Source organism: Peromyscus maniculatus, chromosome 10 (genome assembly GCF_049852395.1).
Source record: "Peromyscus maniculatus bairdii isolate BWxNUB_F1_BW_parent chromosome 10, HU_Pman_BW_mat_3.1, whole genome shotgun sequence".
NCBI lineage: Eukaryota > Metazoa > Chordata > Mammalia > Rodentia > Cricetidae > Peromyscus > Peromyscus maniculatus.
Window position 1 is genome coordinate 32,069,673 of NC_134861.1, and position 17,968 is coordinate 32,087,640.

At 40.9% G+C, this 17,968-nt stretch overlaps 1 protein-coding gene across 4 annotated transcripts in view; it reads right to left on the minus strand.

The window, feature by feature from the left end:
* The window catches only part of Eml6 (EMAP like 6), a 294,744-nt gene that overhangs the window by 81,238 nt on the left and 195,538 nt on the right, over positions 1-17,968 (minus strand). For all 4 annotated transcript variants that reach the window (XR_013042863.1, XR_013042864.1, XM_076546155.1 and 1 more), the window contains exons 15-20: positions 15,987-16,173; positions 15,432-15,537; positions 7,974-8,067; positions 4,084-4,184; positions 2,134-2,336; positions 155-266 (exon numbers count right to left, since the gene is read on the minus strand). Coding sequence is in view for 2 of the 4 variants with exons in the window: in XM_076546155.1 (XP_076402270.1) it covers positions 155-266; positions 2,134-2,336; positions 4,084-4,184; positions 7,974-8,067; positions 15,432-15,537; positions 15,987-16,173 (803 nt within the window). In the remaining 2 variants the exon portion in view is untranslated. The remainder of the gene's footprint in view (positions 1-154; positions 267-2,133; positions 2,337-4,083; positions 4,185-7,973; positions 8,068-15,431; positions 15,538-15,986; positions 16,174-17,968) is intronic.

The following is a 17,968-nucleotide window of genomic DNA, read 5'->3' on the forward strand; positions in this document are numbered from 1 at the left end:
TGCTAGGTGATCATCCTTGACATGCTTGCCAAGGACTGAGAGTTCTGATGGGAAGAAAGAAATCTGATTGGCTAAGAACCACTACTACAAGAATTTGCACCATTGCCCCATTCTTGTGAAGAGAATGCTTTCAATTGCATACTAAGGGTGGTACCTTTAGAGCTAGTTGACAGTGCAGCCCTTTTGATGGCATAGGTCTTCAAGCATCTTTCAAACATGTCATCCCAGAGTTCCACAATCCCATCTTTTCCACCTGTTACAAAGCCCTGTGAAGGTAAAAGATTATATATACACACTAAAAGCCCCGTGAAGGTAAAGGTTTTACACACACACACACACACACACACACACACACACACACACACACACACACATCAAAATGACTAATCTCTTTTCTAGCCGCATCAGGAGTTCTCTTAGGTCAGGCAGCTCCAGGTATATCTTCTAAATGAAAAAAAATTCAGTGATAGCGGTCTTTAAAAATTTTTTCATTATTGTATGTGTATGAGATTTTGCCTGCATGTGTATCTGTGCACCATGAGTGTGAAGTATCTGTGGAGGCCAGGAAAGGTATTGGGTCCCCAAGAACTGAAATTATAGATGATTATGAGCTACCATATGAGTGCTAGGAGTCAAACCTGGATCCTCCTAACTATTGAGCCAATTCTCCAGCCCATCAAAATTTTAATTTAGTACAGCTCAATTAATCTCACAAGGAGATTGTATTTTGAAGCTCATTATAGGAAATGCCCTTCTTTTTATTGTAGCTGCTCTCTGCATCTTTGGATTCTGCATTCACAGATGACAATATAAGGGGAGCACAGCACTGCATCTGTGGTGAACATTCGCAGGCATTTTTCTTAACATTAGTTTCCCAGTGCAGAACTACAGTGGCTCGTATAGCATTTATGTTGCACTAGCTGTTATAAGTAATCTACACAGGATTCAAAGTACACAGAGGAGTGTGCATAATTCTAAGTACATGGCGTGTGTGTGTGTGTGTGTGTGTGTGTGTGTGTGTGTGTGTGTGTATACACACGTGCGCATGTGCCTAGGATATAGGCAAATACTGTTTCATTTTTTATATGAGGAACCTGAGGACCTTTGGTTCTCGGTATTCCCTTAGGGTTCTAGAGACAATTTCAGTGGATACTGAGAACAGCTGGCTAGAACTGTAGCCAGGAGAGGCGCTCCTCAAATTAAATATAAACAGAGTATATTATATTGAACTATTCTTGCGTTTCATGGTGATTTTGCCGCTTAATTTCCTAAATAATAAAATCATTTGACTCAGTTATACCACACTGACTTTCAGGACTCCACACATTTTGCATTATGTTTTAATTTTTCCCCAATGTTTACAATTTAGTCAAAATCAAATTTGCCAGCAAAGAACAGCTCAACTACAAAAAGTATCATTACAACTGCACTTCCAACAAAGACCTACTTTCATTGTGGGCTCAACATATTTATTGATGTATTTTAAAACGTGATGTATTTTTTTAAATGTGTTGAGTAGTCAGAGAGCAGAGATGAACTGGCACTACCAGCCAATCAGAGCCGAATGAGAAGGTTGTCATTTCAGGCATTTTAACTGAAAGAACAAGCTCTCAACACACTGTTAAATGGTGTCTTTGTAAAGAACACCGTGAGGCAGACGGGTAGCCTGACGGATGAGGACAGTGACCTGCAGTGGGAACGCAGCCCATGCGCACACTTCACTTCTCCTGCTGACCACTCAGGAGCAAACCTGCTATGAACATAACCTGTGGTCACGACAAGCCAGCGTGGGGGCAATGAAGTCACCATTTGGTACTTCCAGGTCTTTGCATCCTGTGTCCTGAGACACCCCACGTGCAGTCTTCTGCTGTTGTGCGTCCATGTCTACCCCAGACTCCGGAAGAGACTCCTAGAGTGACAGCTGGAAGTCCAGGTGTGAGGAAATGGAGAAATAGTACATGGACAGCTACTAACAAAAGAAATTATAAAAATTGTGTGTTCTCTTCCTTTTTATCCTTTGGTTAGTCCTTTCTGACAACTACTTTCTAATTCAGATAGCACTATTTTAGATTCAGGCATCTCAGTGGTTCTTCTAAAGCTAATAAGGAAAAAGAACCTGACACACAGACCTACCTTGTCCAGCGCATACATAGCAAACACGGGCCCGTCATGAGCTTTCACTGTCTTCAGTAGCAGAACATCCTTCCAGATAAAAATATCTCCAGTGGCTGCCCCTGAGAACACTAGATCTTCCACTCGCCCATAAGAAACACACAGCATTGTTTCCAATTTCCCAGCACTTCCAAAAATTCCTCTTTTGGAGGTGAAGCCCCCACCTAGAGCAGAGCAACAGTACATATTACCCTAGAAAGTTGGAACTTCCTCAGAGCACATGGAAAGATGATCTTCAGTGAAAAAACTGCCTACATTATGGGTCAAAGTAATAAAAACAACAAGGGTATCATGATGCTCATGCCAGTATCTACAGTATTCTTATTTTCTGTCAGCCATGGTGCTCGATGCTAGCATATAATGTAAGGACAGAGCCCCTGCTTTAAGGAACCCAAATCTGATCAGATGGAGGACTTAATGTGCTACTAATCCAAGGCATACACACAACCTAAGTGTCAGCCTTCCTTCCTGCACCTGCTGAAGGAGAGAGTGGTTCAGGGAACAAGGAAGTCTCAAACTGAAGAAAAAAACACAGCCAGAATGGACGGCGTGTGTAAAATGTAAATGTTATACATGCTCTGTCTGCCTCAATCTTTTTCATGGTGATTCTGTGGTAAGATGGAACTGTTATATAGGAGATATAATATACAGGAACAAATCATCAGATTTGTGCCCTAGGTGTTTCCATTTTCTATACTCGCTGACCATCACTGATAACCCAGCTCCATTCAACACTTAATCCCGCTGGCTTCCTCATACAGAGGGTGCTACTCCTGTCCTTTAAAAGCAAGGAGGCATCAGAGCAGCAGCCCACACATGCTCATTGTGCTATTGGGCTCAGTACTGAAAATTCAGATATAATTGTAACAATCCTGCAAGTGAGAAAAGTCAGCTGCTTCCCATGTTTATTTATTCCTCTGTGGTGGTATTGTGTTCCCCAAAATATTGTGTACCCTAATAAACTTATCTGGGGTCAGAGAACAGAAAAGCCACTAGATACAGAGGATAGGCAGTGGTAGCACACGCCTTTAATCCTAGCATTCCAGAGCAGAAATCCATGTGTTCAAGGGATACAGCCAAGCATGGTGACACACGCCTTTAATCCCAGAAAGTGAGCCTTTAATCCCAGGGAGTGATGGTAGAAAGCAGAAAGATATATAAGGCATGAGGACCAGGAACTAGAAGCATTTGGCTGGTTAAGCATTTGGCTGGTTAAGCTTTTAGGTTTTGAGCAGCACAGTTCAGCTGAGAGCCATTCGGATATGAAGACACAGAGGCTTCCAGTCTGAGGAAACAAGACCAGCTGAGAAGTTGGCCAGGTGAGGTTAGCTGTGGCTTGTTCTGTCTCTCTGATCTTCCAGTGTTCACCCCAATACTTGGCTCAGGTTTGATTTTATTAATAAGACCTTCTATGATTCTAAGATTCATCTACATTCCTCACTCTTGTCAACATATAATCTAACAAATACTTATTTTGACCCCCTTCTATGTACAGAGTCAGGGTTTAATTCATCTGCCAAATTTGGCGATGTACTAATAAAAGAATCCTCAAAATATTGAAAACATTATTCACTCAACCAAAGTAATTACTTCCTACTCAGCACTACAGCATAATTACTGCTTTCAGTTCAGATGACTAAATATAAAAATCATTATTTTCACAGCAGAGTATTTTCAAAAGCTTTCTAGACACTGATGAATATGCATAGCATCATATAGGGGTTTTTAAGCTTCGCATTTTATGCAATAAATAGTCTAATGCAAAATTGGGAAAGAGTATTTATCAAGGAATTTGTAATTTCAGTTTGCAGAGAGACTGGCCACATAATGGCAATAGGACCCCTCATCCCAAGGCAAGGGTACAGCTCTTAGCTACATAAATGAGAAACCCAAATAACAATGTAACAGTACCTGCTTGTTGCCAGAATTTGATATGCTTAATCCCAACTGTAACCAGCTTGTCAACATGGTGTGGATTACACTTTACCACAAATATTTTATCTTTATGTCCTCTGTAAGAGACAAACAGGAAAAAATAGCCTCTAGTTTAGATGAATGTATTGATAGAGCTATATTAAAAACATGTATTTGGTTTAGTTTTCATTAAGTGTATCTAATAGGATAAACAAGCAACCAAGAAAATATTTAAAACACACAGGAGTCTACTATAAAGTAATAGTATTGGAGAGGGGGTACATGTTTGGGCCTGTTCTCTTATCCTAATGTCCCTATTTTATCTACATAGTTATGAATTAAAAGCATTTTAAATGTATCCAGATGTTTCTGTAAGATAAAATTAGTGACACCACCATAGGATTGCATGTAACTCTGAGATAGTGAGATCTTGGGCAAGAGAAGTAGAAGGAATGCCATTATTAATGAAAAGCTTCAAATGCACATTCTGTAGAAGGCACTAACTATATCAGCTTAAGATGATTTTTGGCTAGAAATGTATTCACTATAAATTGAGGCCCCTGACCCACAGCCATTGAGAGAGAAAGAATGTCACCTACTGATTCAGAACCCTTTAGGATGCTACACAATGCAAAATTTAGGTTTACTTCCAGGCAAGATGTGTATACCACTGGTATAACAGCAGCGTGGCGGTTATGGAGGTAACCAGTCACTTTCTCCTGTATGTGAGAATGACTCCATAGGAGGGAATGCGTGCCTTGTGCTGTAAACCCGGTCAAAGGCCTGTGGCTGGGGAGGGCATAGGCCACAATGGGGAAGCTACTGCTGTTTTGCTAAATGGACATGTTGTCTCTTGTTAAACTGTTTTTGAATGTTTTGTTTATGCTTATAGTTTAGTGCTATTGTCAGCCTGGGTTAGAGAAACTTCTGTAGTTGGTGGAAGTTATTGCAGAGGCTCATGACTGGTCAAAATGCAGAGAATAAGTGACTGTTGAGTACTCAGCCCTGTATAGGACATCTGTGTCACCCTTCTGAGCGAGGCTCAGGAAACATTGAAAGAAAAGGGTAGGAAACAGTGAAGAGCTGCCGGAAGGGTGTTGTATCCTCGATAACTGTGATTACATGCATAAGGCCGACCAAGAATGGGCCATCAACATTCCGTCCTGGAGGTGGGGGCAGGTCAGAGGCCTTGACCCTTTGTCATTTATAGGTGCTAATGATTGCTGGGGGAGGGAGAGACATCTTCAGCGGGCAGTCACCAGGAAATTCCCCACGCTCCTGTAAATAAGCCCTCACCTATACTTTCTCTCTCTCTCTCTCTCTCTCTCTCTCTCTCTCTCTCTCTCTCTCACACACACACACACACACACACACACACACACACCCCATGAAAACAGAAGTTGACTAGTTGGGAACAAGTGGGAGGGAAACAAGACAGGATAATGGGGAGTGAATAGAATCAAAATACATTATCTACATGTATGAAAACATTATAATGAAACCCATTATTATGTAAAATTAATGTGCTACTACAAAGCTTAAAAATAAAGTAGGTATACCAACAATTTCTTTTAAAAATTGAAAGAAATTTAGTTTTGTAACCATATCTAAAAATATATTTAGATAAACATATATCTAAAAATTCCACTGTAAATAGGTAGCTGAAATCATTCATGAAATTAGCAATGGTACAAATACATCCAAACAGAGGGTCTCAAATCTCAATGGAGACCTTACAAGACCCCATTTGGCAATTCTGAATGTGTCTATTTTCCTGAGCTGATAATGAGCAGATTCACGTAACACACCTTCATAAATGAAGGGCAATCCCAAGAGTGCAGTGTGGTGCAGATGGTACATGTGGACTCTGGGTATCTCACTACCCACTGTGTGCCCCATCCCTAAGGGGTCATTCTCATCCCAGGTAACCACGTGTTGTGGGGTAATTGTCATGCCAGAACAGGATAGCGGTCAGGCTTTGTTCAAAGCAAGGCTGGCAATGACTGAGACTCCTCAGGGCGAAGCTAGGGGTGGCACGTAGCCCCTCTGCAGCAATTACTCAGAAGCTAAGAGGGTTCTGCAAGCCAGGATGGGGCCACTCCATACAGCATGATTTCTCTGTCACCTGGTTTTAGATTTTTACCTATTACAGTGCATCATTCAAGGCCATACTACATTCTTTTTTATTTAACTAGTTGGTTATTTATATATTTGTGCAAATAGCATTAATACTATGTAAATATTTATATTCATTTAGTAATTAAAAAATCTAGTATTCTCCCACAGAGTTTTACTGGTCCCTAACCTTCTACTTGGGAAAAAGTACTCATTAGTGCCATCATTACAAAAAAAAAAAAAAATACTTTTAGAGGGCAATCCTTTTTGCAGGTTTCCTGTGTTTGGAATGGGACTTAATCCTGGGGAACAATTTGGAATAAAAACTGTGTTACTAACATGACAACATTAGCTTGCTTTGTGCTAATTAAACAGAAGTAAAATATCCTTTTTAATACTAAGATGTACTCCTTCTATTCCTCATAGTGTCTCCGACATGCAACCGTGAGTCACCCACAGCTGCAGAGGAGATCTTGAGTTTTCAATGTTGACACAGAGTTTTCTGGAGATAATGTGCATGCAGAGAGTACCTTATCAGGAATACTAAACTAAAATTCAGTTTTCAGTCTGGAAGGGAAACAGAGCCTAGAGGGGAGTGGGGCTAGAGTGAGGGACACCAGGAAGTAAGAAGAGAAGAGAGAGCACACTCAGGTAGAGCTATGAGTGTCACTGCTGCCAAGAATTCCATTTCGACAACCATCTCAGAGCAACTCTTAAGGTCAGACGCAGTCCTCAGGGCTCCAGCTCTGCTCTGTCTCCAGCAATTTGCAGATCTTCATTCAATACAAACAACTTTTGTTCCCATGTAACACAGTAGTAGACAGTATTAACTTAAAAAGCAAACATTACAGTTCAAGTCCATTAACTTTGATATTGTGACACAGGATGTTGGTAATGTAGGTCACAACTAACTGAGAGGGTATGAGCCTGTGCCTGGGCAACAAGCTGCCTTCCTGGACTGTGGCTGCCAAGTCTTGACCTCTGACCGGGCCATGCACATGGCTGAGCTAGATGAGAGTAGACAGGCATGTTCGGACTTAGTGCTGATGAGGCAGAAAGGGAAGCTGGGGTAAGGGAGGACAGGTGGGCTATAAACAGCAGTCGGTCTGGAGAGTCTATTTATAGGGTGTGGAGATTAGGGAAACAATTTGCCTGCTCTGAAAGCAAGCGGCAGATGCACTCGATAGGACCTCCTTCCCAACAGGCCATGGCCTCATGACAAATCGTGCTTCTGACTCCAGTGACATTGACAGTCCTTCCCAGCCTCTAAGACAGGAAAAACAAGAAGCGAAGCACACATTTTTCTGCTGCTGGAAAAAAGCTTTCTAGATATAATGGAAGTATTACGGAAGGGGTGTGATGAAGAGTGGTCTGGGGAACATTCTAAATTTTCTTCCTTCCTTCCTTTCTTTCTTTCTTTTTTTTTTTTTTAAACAGGGTTTCTCTGTGCTGTCCTGGATCTCACTCTGTAAACCAGGCTGGCCTCAAACTCACAGAGATCCTCCTGGCTCTGCCTCCTGAGTGTTGGGATCAAAGGCGTGCTCCACCACTGCCCATCACATTCTAGAATTTTCTAATTTCTCATCAGACATTACTGCTGAACATCAGGCTTGGCACCATGAAAGGAAGTGATATGTGTTCACATAGGTGTTAAGTTTCCACTTGAATTTCATCTGAGTTTGAAGATAAGCACTAAACAAAAGGTGGAGACGGCTGAGCTTCACTGAGGTGAGCTAGCGGCAGTGTGTCCTGAGTGCTCTGTGCATCCTTACCTGGTTGTGGCTATCTTTTCTCCCTTTTTCCAGTCCCAAAACACAACACTGTGAAAATCGTCTAAACCAACCGACACCAGACATTTTCCATCAGCTGTATGAAAACAACACAAATGTCAAACAAGCCATTTCTTCGGTGAGAAGCTGAAACAGTTTATATACTGCAAAGAGGAACAGGAAATTCAACAGTACTCTTTAGACTCAAATACATTTGAAACAGTAAAATGTGTGACCACAATAGTCCAGTTTCTGAATGCACACCCTTGGCTAGTGAGCTCAGTCAGCCACTGACCACACTTCCAACCCAAGACAGAGTCAGTAGGGCCTCTCAAGGAAGCGACATGAGCCTTGTTCATTCTGTGACAGATAACTCTTCAGAACTTTACTGGGAGTAATTTGGTTCTGTGACTCTGGAGCTATTTTCAACTCTAGAAATATCTAAAAAGCCTAACCTTGGTTTAACTGTCAAGTTAAGAACATTATAGAAATAAAATGTAGCTTCAAACATTCTTACAAAAGATGACCTTCCAAATAAAAGTTCTTGATTTCTTATTTTTCCAGTTCAAATGAAATGTGCTCATTATAGACATTTAGAAAATATGTGTGAAGAAAGTTTTAAGCTGGGGAAGTGGCTCATTAGTGCAGAGCTTGCCTGACAGACACGTGGCCCTGTGTTTGAGCCCAAGGATCACACACATAAAAAAATTACATAATTGTACACACACACACACACACACACACACACACACACACACACACACACACACACTTGTTTTTCCAAATTTCTTGTAGTCTTACCCTTGATGTAAGCCTACTTGTCTTTTTCTCCACATAAATCTGTAGTTGGCATTTTCTTTGGACTGCCAACCAGCTCCCAAATAAAAACACAGAGGAAGCAGGAAAGCAGGATGAACAGTACGTAGATGAGGTAAATGTGCTTCAGGGAAGCATATAGATTAATAGAAATGGGTTAATTTAAGTTAAAAAAAAGCTAGCTAGAAACAAGCCTAAGTAAGGCCGAGCATTTTTAATTAATAATAAGTCTCCATGTCATGATTTGGGGCTGGTGGTTCAAGAAAGCCTGCTACATAAATCACTTTGAGAAACAAAAGCAAGGTCACCTTGACCAAGCTGTCAGCTAATCTTTTCTCACCTATTGTAATACATTATTGTTAATAATACTATTGTAATAACTTTATTATTAAATGTTTATACCATTATCAACTATTGGTACAATTTTTGATATTTAGGCTTTTTTTAAAGTTCTAAGTGTAATGAATATACAATTAAATTTGAAATAAATATAGTTAATGTGCATTTTCCCTGTAAGATGAAAGAGGAGGCACAAACAATAAGCATTTCCTTTGTGCCTCCTTACAAGGCTGGGTTCAAAGCATCAATGCCACAGGGCCAGGACCCCTTCCTCCCACCCTGCAGCTGCTAGGAGATTCTGCATCACCTTATCAGGGCTCCTCTCCTTCACACAGGACCGCCATTAAGGTAAAGACATACAAGGATATGAAAAGCTGTTTCCTTAGGTTGACTCATCCATTCAAGCTATCAACTCTTACTTTCAAATGCAGGCCAGAAATAGACCCCAAACTAGGGTAAAGTAGAGAACACCTTATATCAAACTGGAATTTCAGAGAAGCAATGAAAAATGTCTTCTATGTCTCATGCAGTATCTGAATTGGTGCTGCATATTTATATTTATATTACATGGAACTTACTTATGTCAAATAAATTCTTATTAGAAATTCAAATCTACTTGAGCCTCCTGAAAGGCCTCAGTTTACAAAAAAGTGCTGCTCAATTGAATAAGAGAATATAAATTCACTTTTTGCCAATGTTTAATGAAGTATCTTTGTTTCCTTTATAACAGTGGCGAAAATAGATTAATTTGTCCCCATTGTATAACTGTTTATGTGTTGCCTTGTTTTCACCCTGGCCTGCTTTATATGTCCAAGACAGCTTATTTTTCTAATAAAATACAAAGTACTACTGGCTGGTCCCCATGAGACCCCCACAAGGAGCTGAACCAGGTGACTGTTCTGAGGCACATAGCTGGGCCACCAACTACATAACTCTGGAGCATTACGTGAGCATTACAGCTGTGTGAACTGAGCCGCTTTCTTTCCAGAAGACACCATTACCTTTTTCCTATCCGGGTTAATATGTCATTCAGAGCAAGGTTCTCTGCTTGCAGGAGCCTGTTCCACGTGGTGGCCTTTTGGCACCACTTGCCCCTTCCCATTTGAACCTGAGGATGGGAGGAGCAGCTGAAGTTGCTGGGAGCTTCAGGGAGGAGGAGTAAGCAAGCATGCAGGGTGCTTCAGGGGACCCCAGCAGAGTCGCTGCGCCCGCCAAAATCAGGGACAGGCAACCATTTGTGGTAATGAATCACTCACAACAGATCTTAGAGAAAGTTCCTGAATGGCTCTCAGGTGCTTTCTCAAACCACCAACTACACTCCTTTCTAGCCACTTATACACCGACACTATACTTAACCCCAAAGACAAAATGCAGTTTCCCAGGGATCTTCATCAGCTATTGTTATCTGGGAAATGGGGACTATATTGTTAAAACTAAAATGCTTTTCACAAGCAGAAGTACTTCACACCCAAGAACTCATAAAACAAGTTGTCTTGGAAATACAAAGCAGGCTGGTGTGAAAACAAGAAAACACATACAGTTATAATAAAAGGGCTAAATTCATCTATTCTTGCCACTGTTCTAAAGGAAGCAAAGACATTTCTTTAAATATGGGCAGGGGATGAAGATCATTGACAGAATCATTTTCCCTAGCTACTCCTAGAGCATCTGGTTTCCTTACCCCATAATGGTACTTGAATGATTATTAAATTCTAGTTGTATTACTGTTTTATTTTATTATGCTAATGCACATTACATATTTTCACAGAAAATTGGTGATAGTTTATTTTTTTTGTTCAGCTTGAGAGATACTAATAGTTCACATGATTGATATTTTAAAGTACATTTTTTAATTAAATATGGCAAAATTGCTTGTTACAATTATTGAATCAATTTTCAATGTTACCAAAACCATAGATATATTGGAATCTCATAATCCTAAAAAATTCTAGGTTTTATTGTTTCACTATTGTAATAAGTGTCTTCCTAACCTTCCAGAGCATAGTTATTTATGTTTCCTCCATGGAAATCAGTGTGGATATTTCTGAAAAAGGAAAGCTAGAAGTAGATCTACTAGCTATGGCTCTCCTTTGTCTGTACCCAAAGGACTCGAAGCCCAACTGAGGTGTCCACAAGCAGAGGGATAGATAAGAAAACTTGTGGTGGTATTTTGTGTACGAGTTAATAAATAAAGCTGGTCTGAAGATCAGAGTGTGGAGCTAAGCCACTAGAGGCCAGGCCAGACACCTTTAAATGCCAGCACTCAAGAGAGGCAGATGGATCTCAGTGAGTTCAAGGCCACCCTGGGCTACACAAGATTGATCCAGTCTAAAAGAGAAACAGAGCCAGGCAGTGGTGGCACACACCTTTGATCCCAGCCCTTGGAGGCTCACACCAAAAAATCTCAGCACTAGGGAGGTGGAGACAGGAAGTGATATGGCTGGGCAGAGAGAGGAGTATAAGGTGGGAGGAGACAGGAGCTCAGCTCTCTTTTGGCTGAGGACTTCGTAGAGGTAAGAACTAGTGGCTGGCTGCTCTGCTTCTCTAATCTTTCAGCTTTCACCCTGATATCTGACTCTGGGTTTTTATTTTTAAGACCAATTAGAAATCATGCTACAAAAACTATAGTTTATAAATATCATGGAATTGTCTTCAGCAATAATGAAGAATGAAGTTATGTCTTCAGGAAAATGGATGCAACTGTAGATGATAATATTTAGAAAATTAAGCCAATCTCTAAAAGACAAATATCTTGTTTTCTCTCCTTTGTGGTTCTTAGAGTTTATAGAGATATTCATGTATTTATCTATTGTAATATATAATATATAAATACCCATGTGTGTATATATTAAGTGAAAACTGAAGTAAAATTATTTAGGTGAACAAAGAGGATAATGGGGAGGGACCTATGAGGGGAGGATGCAGAATGGGGCAGTGTTGTAGAATATTATTTTAACGTGTGTTACTTTTGTTTATGTTGAAGTTGTTTAACTCTGTGAAGCTGTGAAGTAGATGGGGCTGGCAGGCAGAGAGAATATAGAGGAGAAATCTGAGAAAAAGAGATGGAAGAAGGAGCTAGAGAAGGAGGAGGACGCGAGGGGCCAGCCACCCAGCTACACAGCCAGCAACAGAGTAAAAGGGAAAGATACAGAAATAGAAACAGGTAAAAGCCCAGAGCCAAAAGAAAGATGGGCTAATTTAAGTTAAGGAAAGCTGGCTAGAAACAAGCCAAGACAAGGCTGGGCATTTATAATTAAGACTAAGCCTGCATGTGTGATATTTGGGAGCTGGGTGGCAGGTCCCCAAAGAGCAAAAACAACAGGGCAGGGAGAATATGTTCAACATATAATATATGTACTACGTGTATATTTATATATATAACATATATATAATATATATGTGTAAGAAAAATTTTAAATAAAGTCTCTTAAAATTATTATAAAACAATGTCAATATATGCTTATGTGTAGCTGGATAAATCTTTCCCGTCTACTGGTGCCTAAATAAACAGTCAGAGGCTTAATAATAATTACAAACTGTCTGGTCAATGGCTCAGGCTTCTTGCTAGCTAGCTCTTTCAAATTAACTCACTTCTATCAATCTGTGTATATCAGGTGGCCGTGGCATTACTGGTCTGCTGGAATGTTGCTCCTTAGCTAGCAGGTTGGCATCTCCCTGACTCGCCCTCTTCTCCCTGTATCTCTCTTGGATTTCCTGCCTGGCTTTTATCCTGCCTTACCATAGGCCAAAAACAGCTTCTTTATTAACTAATAGTAGCAACACATATTCACAGCGTACAGAAAGACTTTTCCACAGCATTTATGTATCTGTAGGTAAAGTCAATTTTGAGATAAAGGCAGTTCAACTTTTGAGTAGTAGGCTATGGGTTAAAAAGAAAATAATGAGGAAATTCACTGGAGCCTTGGGATAGAGTCATACAGGAACTAACATTCTATTTATTTTAGATCTTGCAACTTTGTCAAGGACTTATGGCACACATTGTAAAACTGCACTACAATAAACTTCCTGATGCCTAAGATTTGCATGCACTGCATATTGCGATGGAATCTTAGCGTACAATGTGCAGGTGGGCTGCTGGGAACTCTCTCCCTCAGTATGAATGCCTCTTCCTGCCACACAGGCCTACTAGCTTAAGAATAAACTGTCGACCCTCGTTTCTACTAATTCAACAACCACAGGAGCTTGTGGAAAACTCTTAGTAATGCCATAGCAACTCATATTTGTGTAGTTTACAGTATGTGAGAATCTGAAAGTTTAATAAAGGAAAACACTGCCTTATATTGCAATTGCTAAGAAAATAGACATTTTTTCCCAAATGAGGAAGGATAAAAGCTCATTAAGCAAAACTTCATGTGTTTATTAATTCATAACATTCTTTAAAGTAAATTCTCTGTCCACAGCACAACATGTATTATGGGGGCAGCGAGATGGGCACTCCTGAACACCCTAGTTCACTGTTTGTACAGAACACAGCAACACAAGGCCCCTGACAGGTTCCACGGAAGCTTTCAACAGTGAGCTGCAGGAGGCCGAAGGGGCAGGTTATTTCTGCCTGATAGGATGGAGGGAAAAAGTCAATTTTGCTCCTTAAGACTTGGGAACCCCGAACAAAGCACGTGAGCAGAAAGACAGTGAAGCACACTGCAGTTAGAGGCGAGGAAGCAAGAAGGGGCTAGTGGGTAAAAAGCTGCCAAGAAAAGATGACGTCATCAACTTCCATCCAAGAAAACTAAGTCAGCCAGCCAAGTGAATCCATGGTGGAGATGACTGTCTTCCAGGAGTAAGTAGGATGGAATGAGATCAGCATTAACACATTTCCCCCTTTACAAAAAAGCCCAGCAACCGCTGACTGTCTAATGCAAGTTTATCATTTCCATTCTCTCCCTCTCCTCTCCCTCCCCCTCTTTCCTCCTTCATCTCCCATTTTGTGTTCTCTATTCACTGTAGTGCTGACGCTGGCCAAGCGCTCTGTCAGTGGGGTACAGCCCCAGCAGACGCTGGCCAAGCGCTCTGTCAGTGGGGTACAGCCCCAGCAGACGCTGGCCAAGCGCTCTATCCGTGGGGTACTTTAATGCCCCAGCAGCATTAAAGCAGCATGACCAGGTGAGAGGGTATGGATGAGAGGAGAGGACCAGGGACAACGGGAAGAGATTGCAGAGTCTTAGCACTTAGTTACTCTATTGTAGATTCAAAACACCTGATGCTATTCAGAAAAGGGAAATTACACAATCAAATTTATTTTGAAAGGTTAGGATTTGTTTTTCTATTGACCCAATTTCTACAATGAAATGTTTAAAATTATCTAGTAACATCTGTAACAGACTTCTTTAAAAAATATTTCTTTATTGTATGTGTCTGGGTCTTTTGCCTCTATGTATTTATGCACACCATGTGCATATCTGGCACCTGGAAGGCCAGAAAAGGGAGTTGGATTCCCTGGAACTAGAGTTTTAGACAGTTGTGAGCTATCATGTGGGTGCTGGGAACTGAACTCAGGTCCTCCAAAAATAACAGCCAGTGTTCTTAACTACTGAGCCATCTCTCCAGCCCTGTAATAGATTTCCACTATGGGATTCTAGCTTCAAGCAAACTTACTCTAAAGACAGAAGCATCTACAAATAGGATTTTTATGGTGCTGAGTTCGTAATTTAATTTGGAAATTCTTCTTTCCAAATATGAAATTTGTTTCCAAAATCCTAATGAAGCAGCCATCTGTTGGTCTGTAGCTCTCTCTCTCTAGCTCTTTATATTCTAAGTCAGAAGCAATGTGCTACTATTTATTTGGAGAAGAAACTGTAGAATTGATCTTTTGTTTTCTGAGACATGGTCACATGCTGTATTCTGGGCTGTCCTGGAACTCCCTATATAATGCACACTTGCCTCCAACTCATGGCAATCCTTTCCTGCCTCGGCCTCACAATGGTTGTGATTACAGGGGAAAGTCCACATGTCTGGTTTAAATTTGATGGTCTTCATCACCACTAGACATTTGCAGCTAAGAGTTTCTACAGCAACAGCTGTTCTTGATTTCAATCATTCGAGCAGATTCAAATCTCAGTGTGAACTCCAGGTGCTGACTGATAGGAATTGAAAGGGGCATGGGAAGGCTGTGTAATCGAAAAGCCACATTCTCTCGGTGAGGTCCTCACATATGGCTTCCAGCCTCAGGCTGGGAGGTGACATGCAAAGAGCTTACCTCACTACAATCAGAACTCAATCAGGTAGGAGGATGTTTTTAAAAAATTGGCCACAGACCCATATTCTGTGATGCTAGTGAGAGCTTACCTGAAAAATCCAGAGCACACACTCCTCTCTGATGGTGCCCTTTCAATAATGACAAACATTTTAGAGTTTGTGTGTCCCACACATGAATTGCAGCATCTCTTCCAACCTGTAGTAATAGGATGTGTGTTGTTAACTAGACATTCATGGCAATGATGATAGCATGGCTTCTTAGGGTCAAACAGAGCTCAGAAATAAAGCAACATAGATTTATAAACTAGAAAGACAACTGGAAACAATCTGGTCTGGCCTAGTATTTTCCAGATGAAGAAACAGGCTTGAAGGTCTAAGAAGCTCACTGTAGACTGACGTTGGGTTTTCACACATTCTTGCCCAGGTCATGGCTTTCTGTTAAGGGAGTTTTGGGGGCACCACTGTAAATGTCAACCTTGCTGTCTTTCTGTCTTAACTTTTTCCCCTGTGTCCCACCTCTGCCTCCCCAATGTTCTCAGAACCTTCAGCTTCATGCCTTATATTTATTCCCATTTCTTTCTATTCTAGGTAAACTGGATTAGAAATTAACTGCCTTTTCTCTTTTGCTAGGCTCTAGTCACACACCTGTCCAGTGGCCACGTAGTCCTTCACTGGATGGATGGTCAGGCTGAGAATGTCATCATCATGCCCCAGGTACAACCTCTGAGTGTGCTGTTGTCTGTTGTATACCACAGCAACTGCAGCAATGTGGTACACCACTTCTCCAGCTTGTGTGTAGAATAGATTGTTCCTGCAGTCGTAGCCCCTGTAACTGAAGCACAGTGGAAGAAAGGACAGCACACGGATGAATGCAGCAGGACTGCTGAGGCAAAGCAATGGCGTTGATGTGAGCTGTGCAAGTGGAGGCATATGGAGACTGATTTTTCCACAGAATCTGCTTCTAGACCTACAACCACTACTCATGTTCTTTGCTAAAAGCAATTCTTGTGCCTTCAGTACCAGCACTTGGGAGGCAGATGTAGAAAAAGCAGAAGGTCATCCTCAGCTACATAGCAAGTTTAAGGCTAGCCTGGGCTACATGAGACTGTTCCAAACAAACCAACAAATCAACAAAGAAATCTAAGCCTCCTTCTGACAGGTCTAGAATGAGGCTCAGGCTTCCTTTTCTATCTTCCATCTATCTAGTCCTTTGGGGTATGGTACCTTTGGGGTGCCAAAGCAAGACAATTCCAAATACAACAGAATAACTTTAAAATTTTTTTGATACAGAGTCTCACTGTGTAGATTTGTATATCTTGACTCACTATATAGACCAGGCTGGCCTCAAATTTACAGAGATCTGCCTGCCTCTGCCTCCCAAGTAAGTGCTGCAGTGAAAGGTATGCACTACCACATCTGGTGAACAGCTCTTAATTATTGGCTAATGCATCCTTTTATAAAGCAAGTGCTAATTATTTAACAAAATAAAAAAGATACCTTATTGAACAATATAGATGAATTAGCATTTTTATAATTTCAAAATCAAAATGTTATTTTTAGTTTATAATACAGGAAGAGTTTAGAGAATTGAAAAACATTAGTATTGTGGTCTTTCCTATTTATTTCTGAGAATTAACTCAATGCCTTCATCTTAAAAAAAAAGGCTGAAAAGTGAGCATAGACTCAGTGCTAAATAAACTCTGCCACATCCTATCCATAAACAACGTATACACAGCTATCTGAAGTGAAAGCCTCACTATGGGCGGGGGAGAGAGCTCAGTCGATGTTTGCTATTTAAGCATATATCCCTCATATTGGATTCCCAGCAGCCATAGAGAAGTGATGTGCCGTGGTCAGTGGTCACTGCTTGAACCCCAGCCATGGGTGACAGACAAGCAGATTCCTGGAGACCACTGCCAGACAGACTAGCCAGGAGGTAACCTTCAGTTTCAGGAAGAGACTCTGCCTTGAAAAATAACGCGTGCTGTGTTCTTAACCTGTGGGGTTTGACCATTTTGGCAAACCTCTATCTCCAAAAATATTTACATTACAATTCATAACTAGCAAAATTACAGTTATGAAGCAACATGAAATAATCTTATGACTGGGGTCCCCACAACATGGGGAACTGTAGTAAAGGGTTGTAGCATTAGGAAGGGTGAGAACTGCTGATGTGGAGGGTGGCTAGGGAAGACAACTGATCTTCAACCCTCCCCAATGCATGTGCACATGCACAGACCCATGACAGCACGCGTGCACACGCGCGCGCGCGCGCACACACACACCACAACACACCATCTTATTAAAACAGTGTCCAAAAAAGTTTTCTGTGCTTAAGAATTAAATACATTAGGGGCTGGAGAGATGGCTCAGAGGTTAAGAGCACCCACTGCTCTTGCAGAGGTCCTGAGTTCAATTCCCAGCACCCACATGGTGGCTCACAACCTTCTGTAATGAGATCTGGTGCCTTCTTCTGTATATATAATAAATAAATAAATCTTTAAAAAAAAAAAAAAAAAAAAAAAAAAAAAAAAAAAAGAATTAAATACATTAATATGTAGTATTAATATTGATTTGGTCAGTTTTTCCAGTAACAACTGAATTTTAAAAATTAACAGTACTACTGT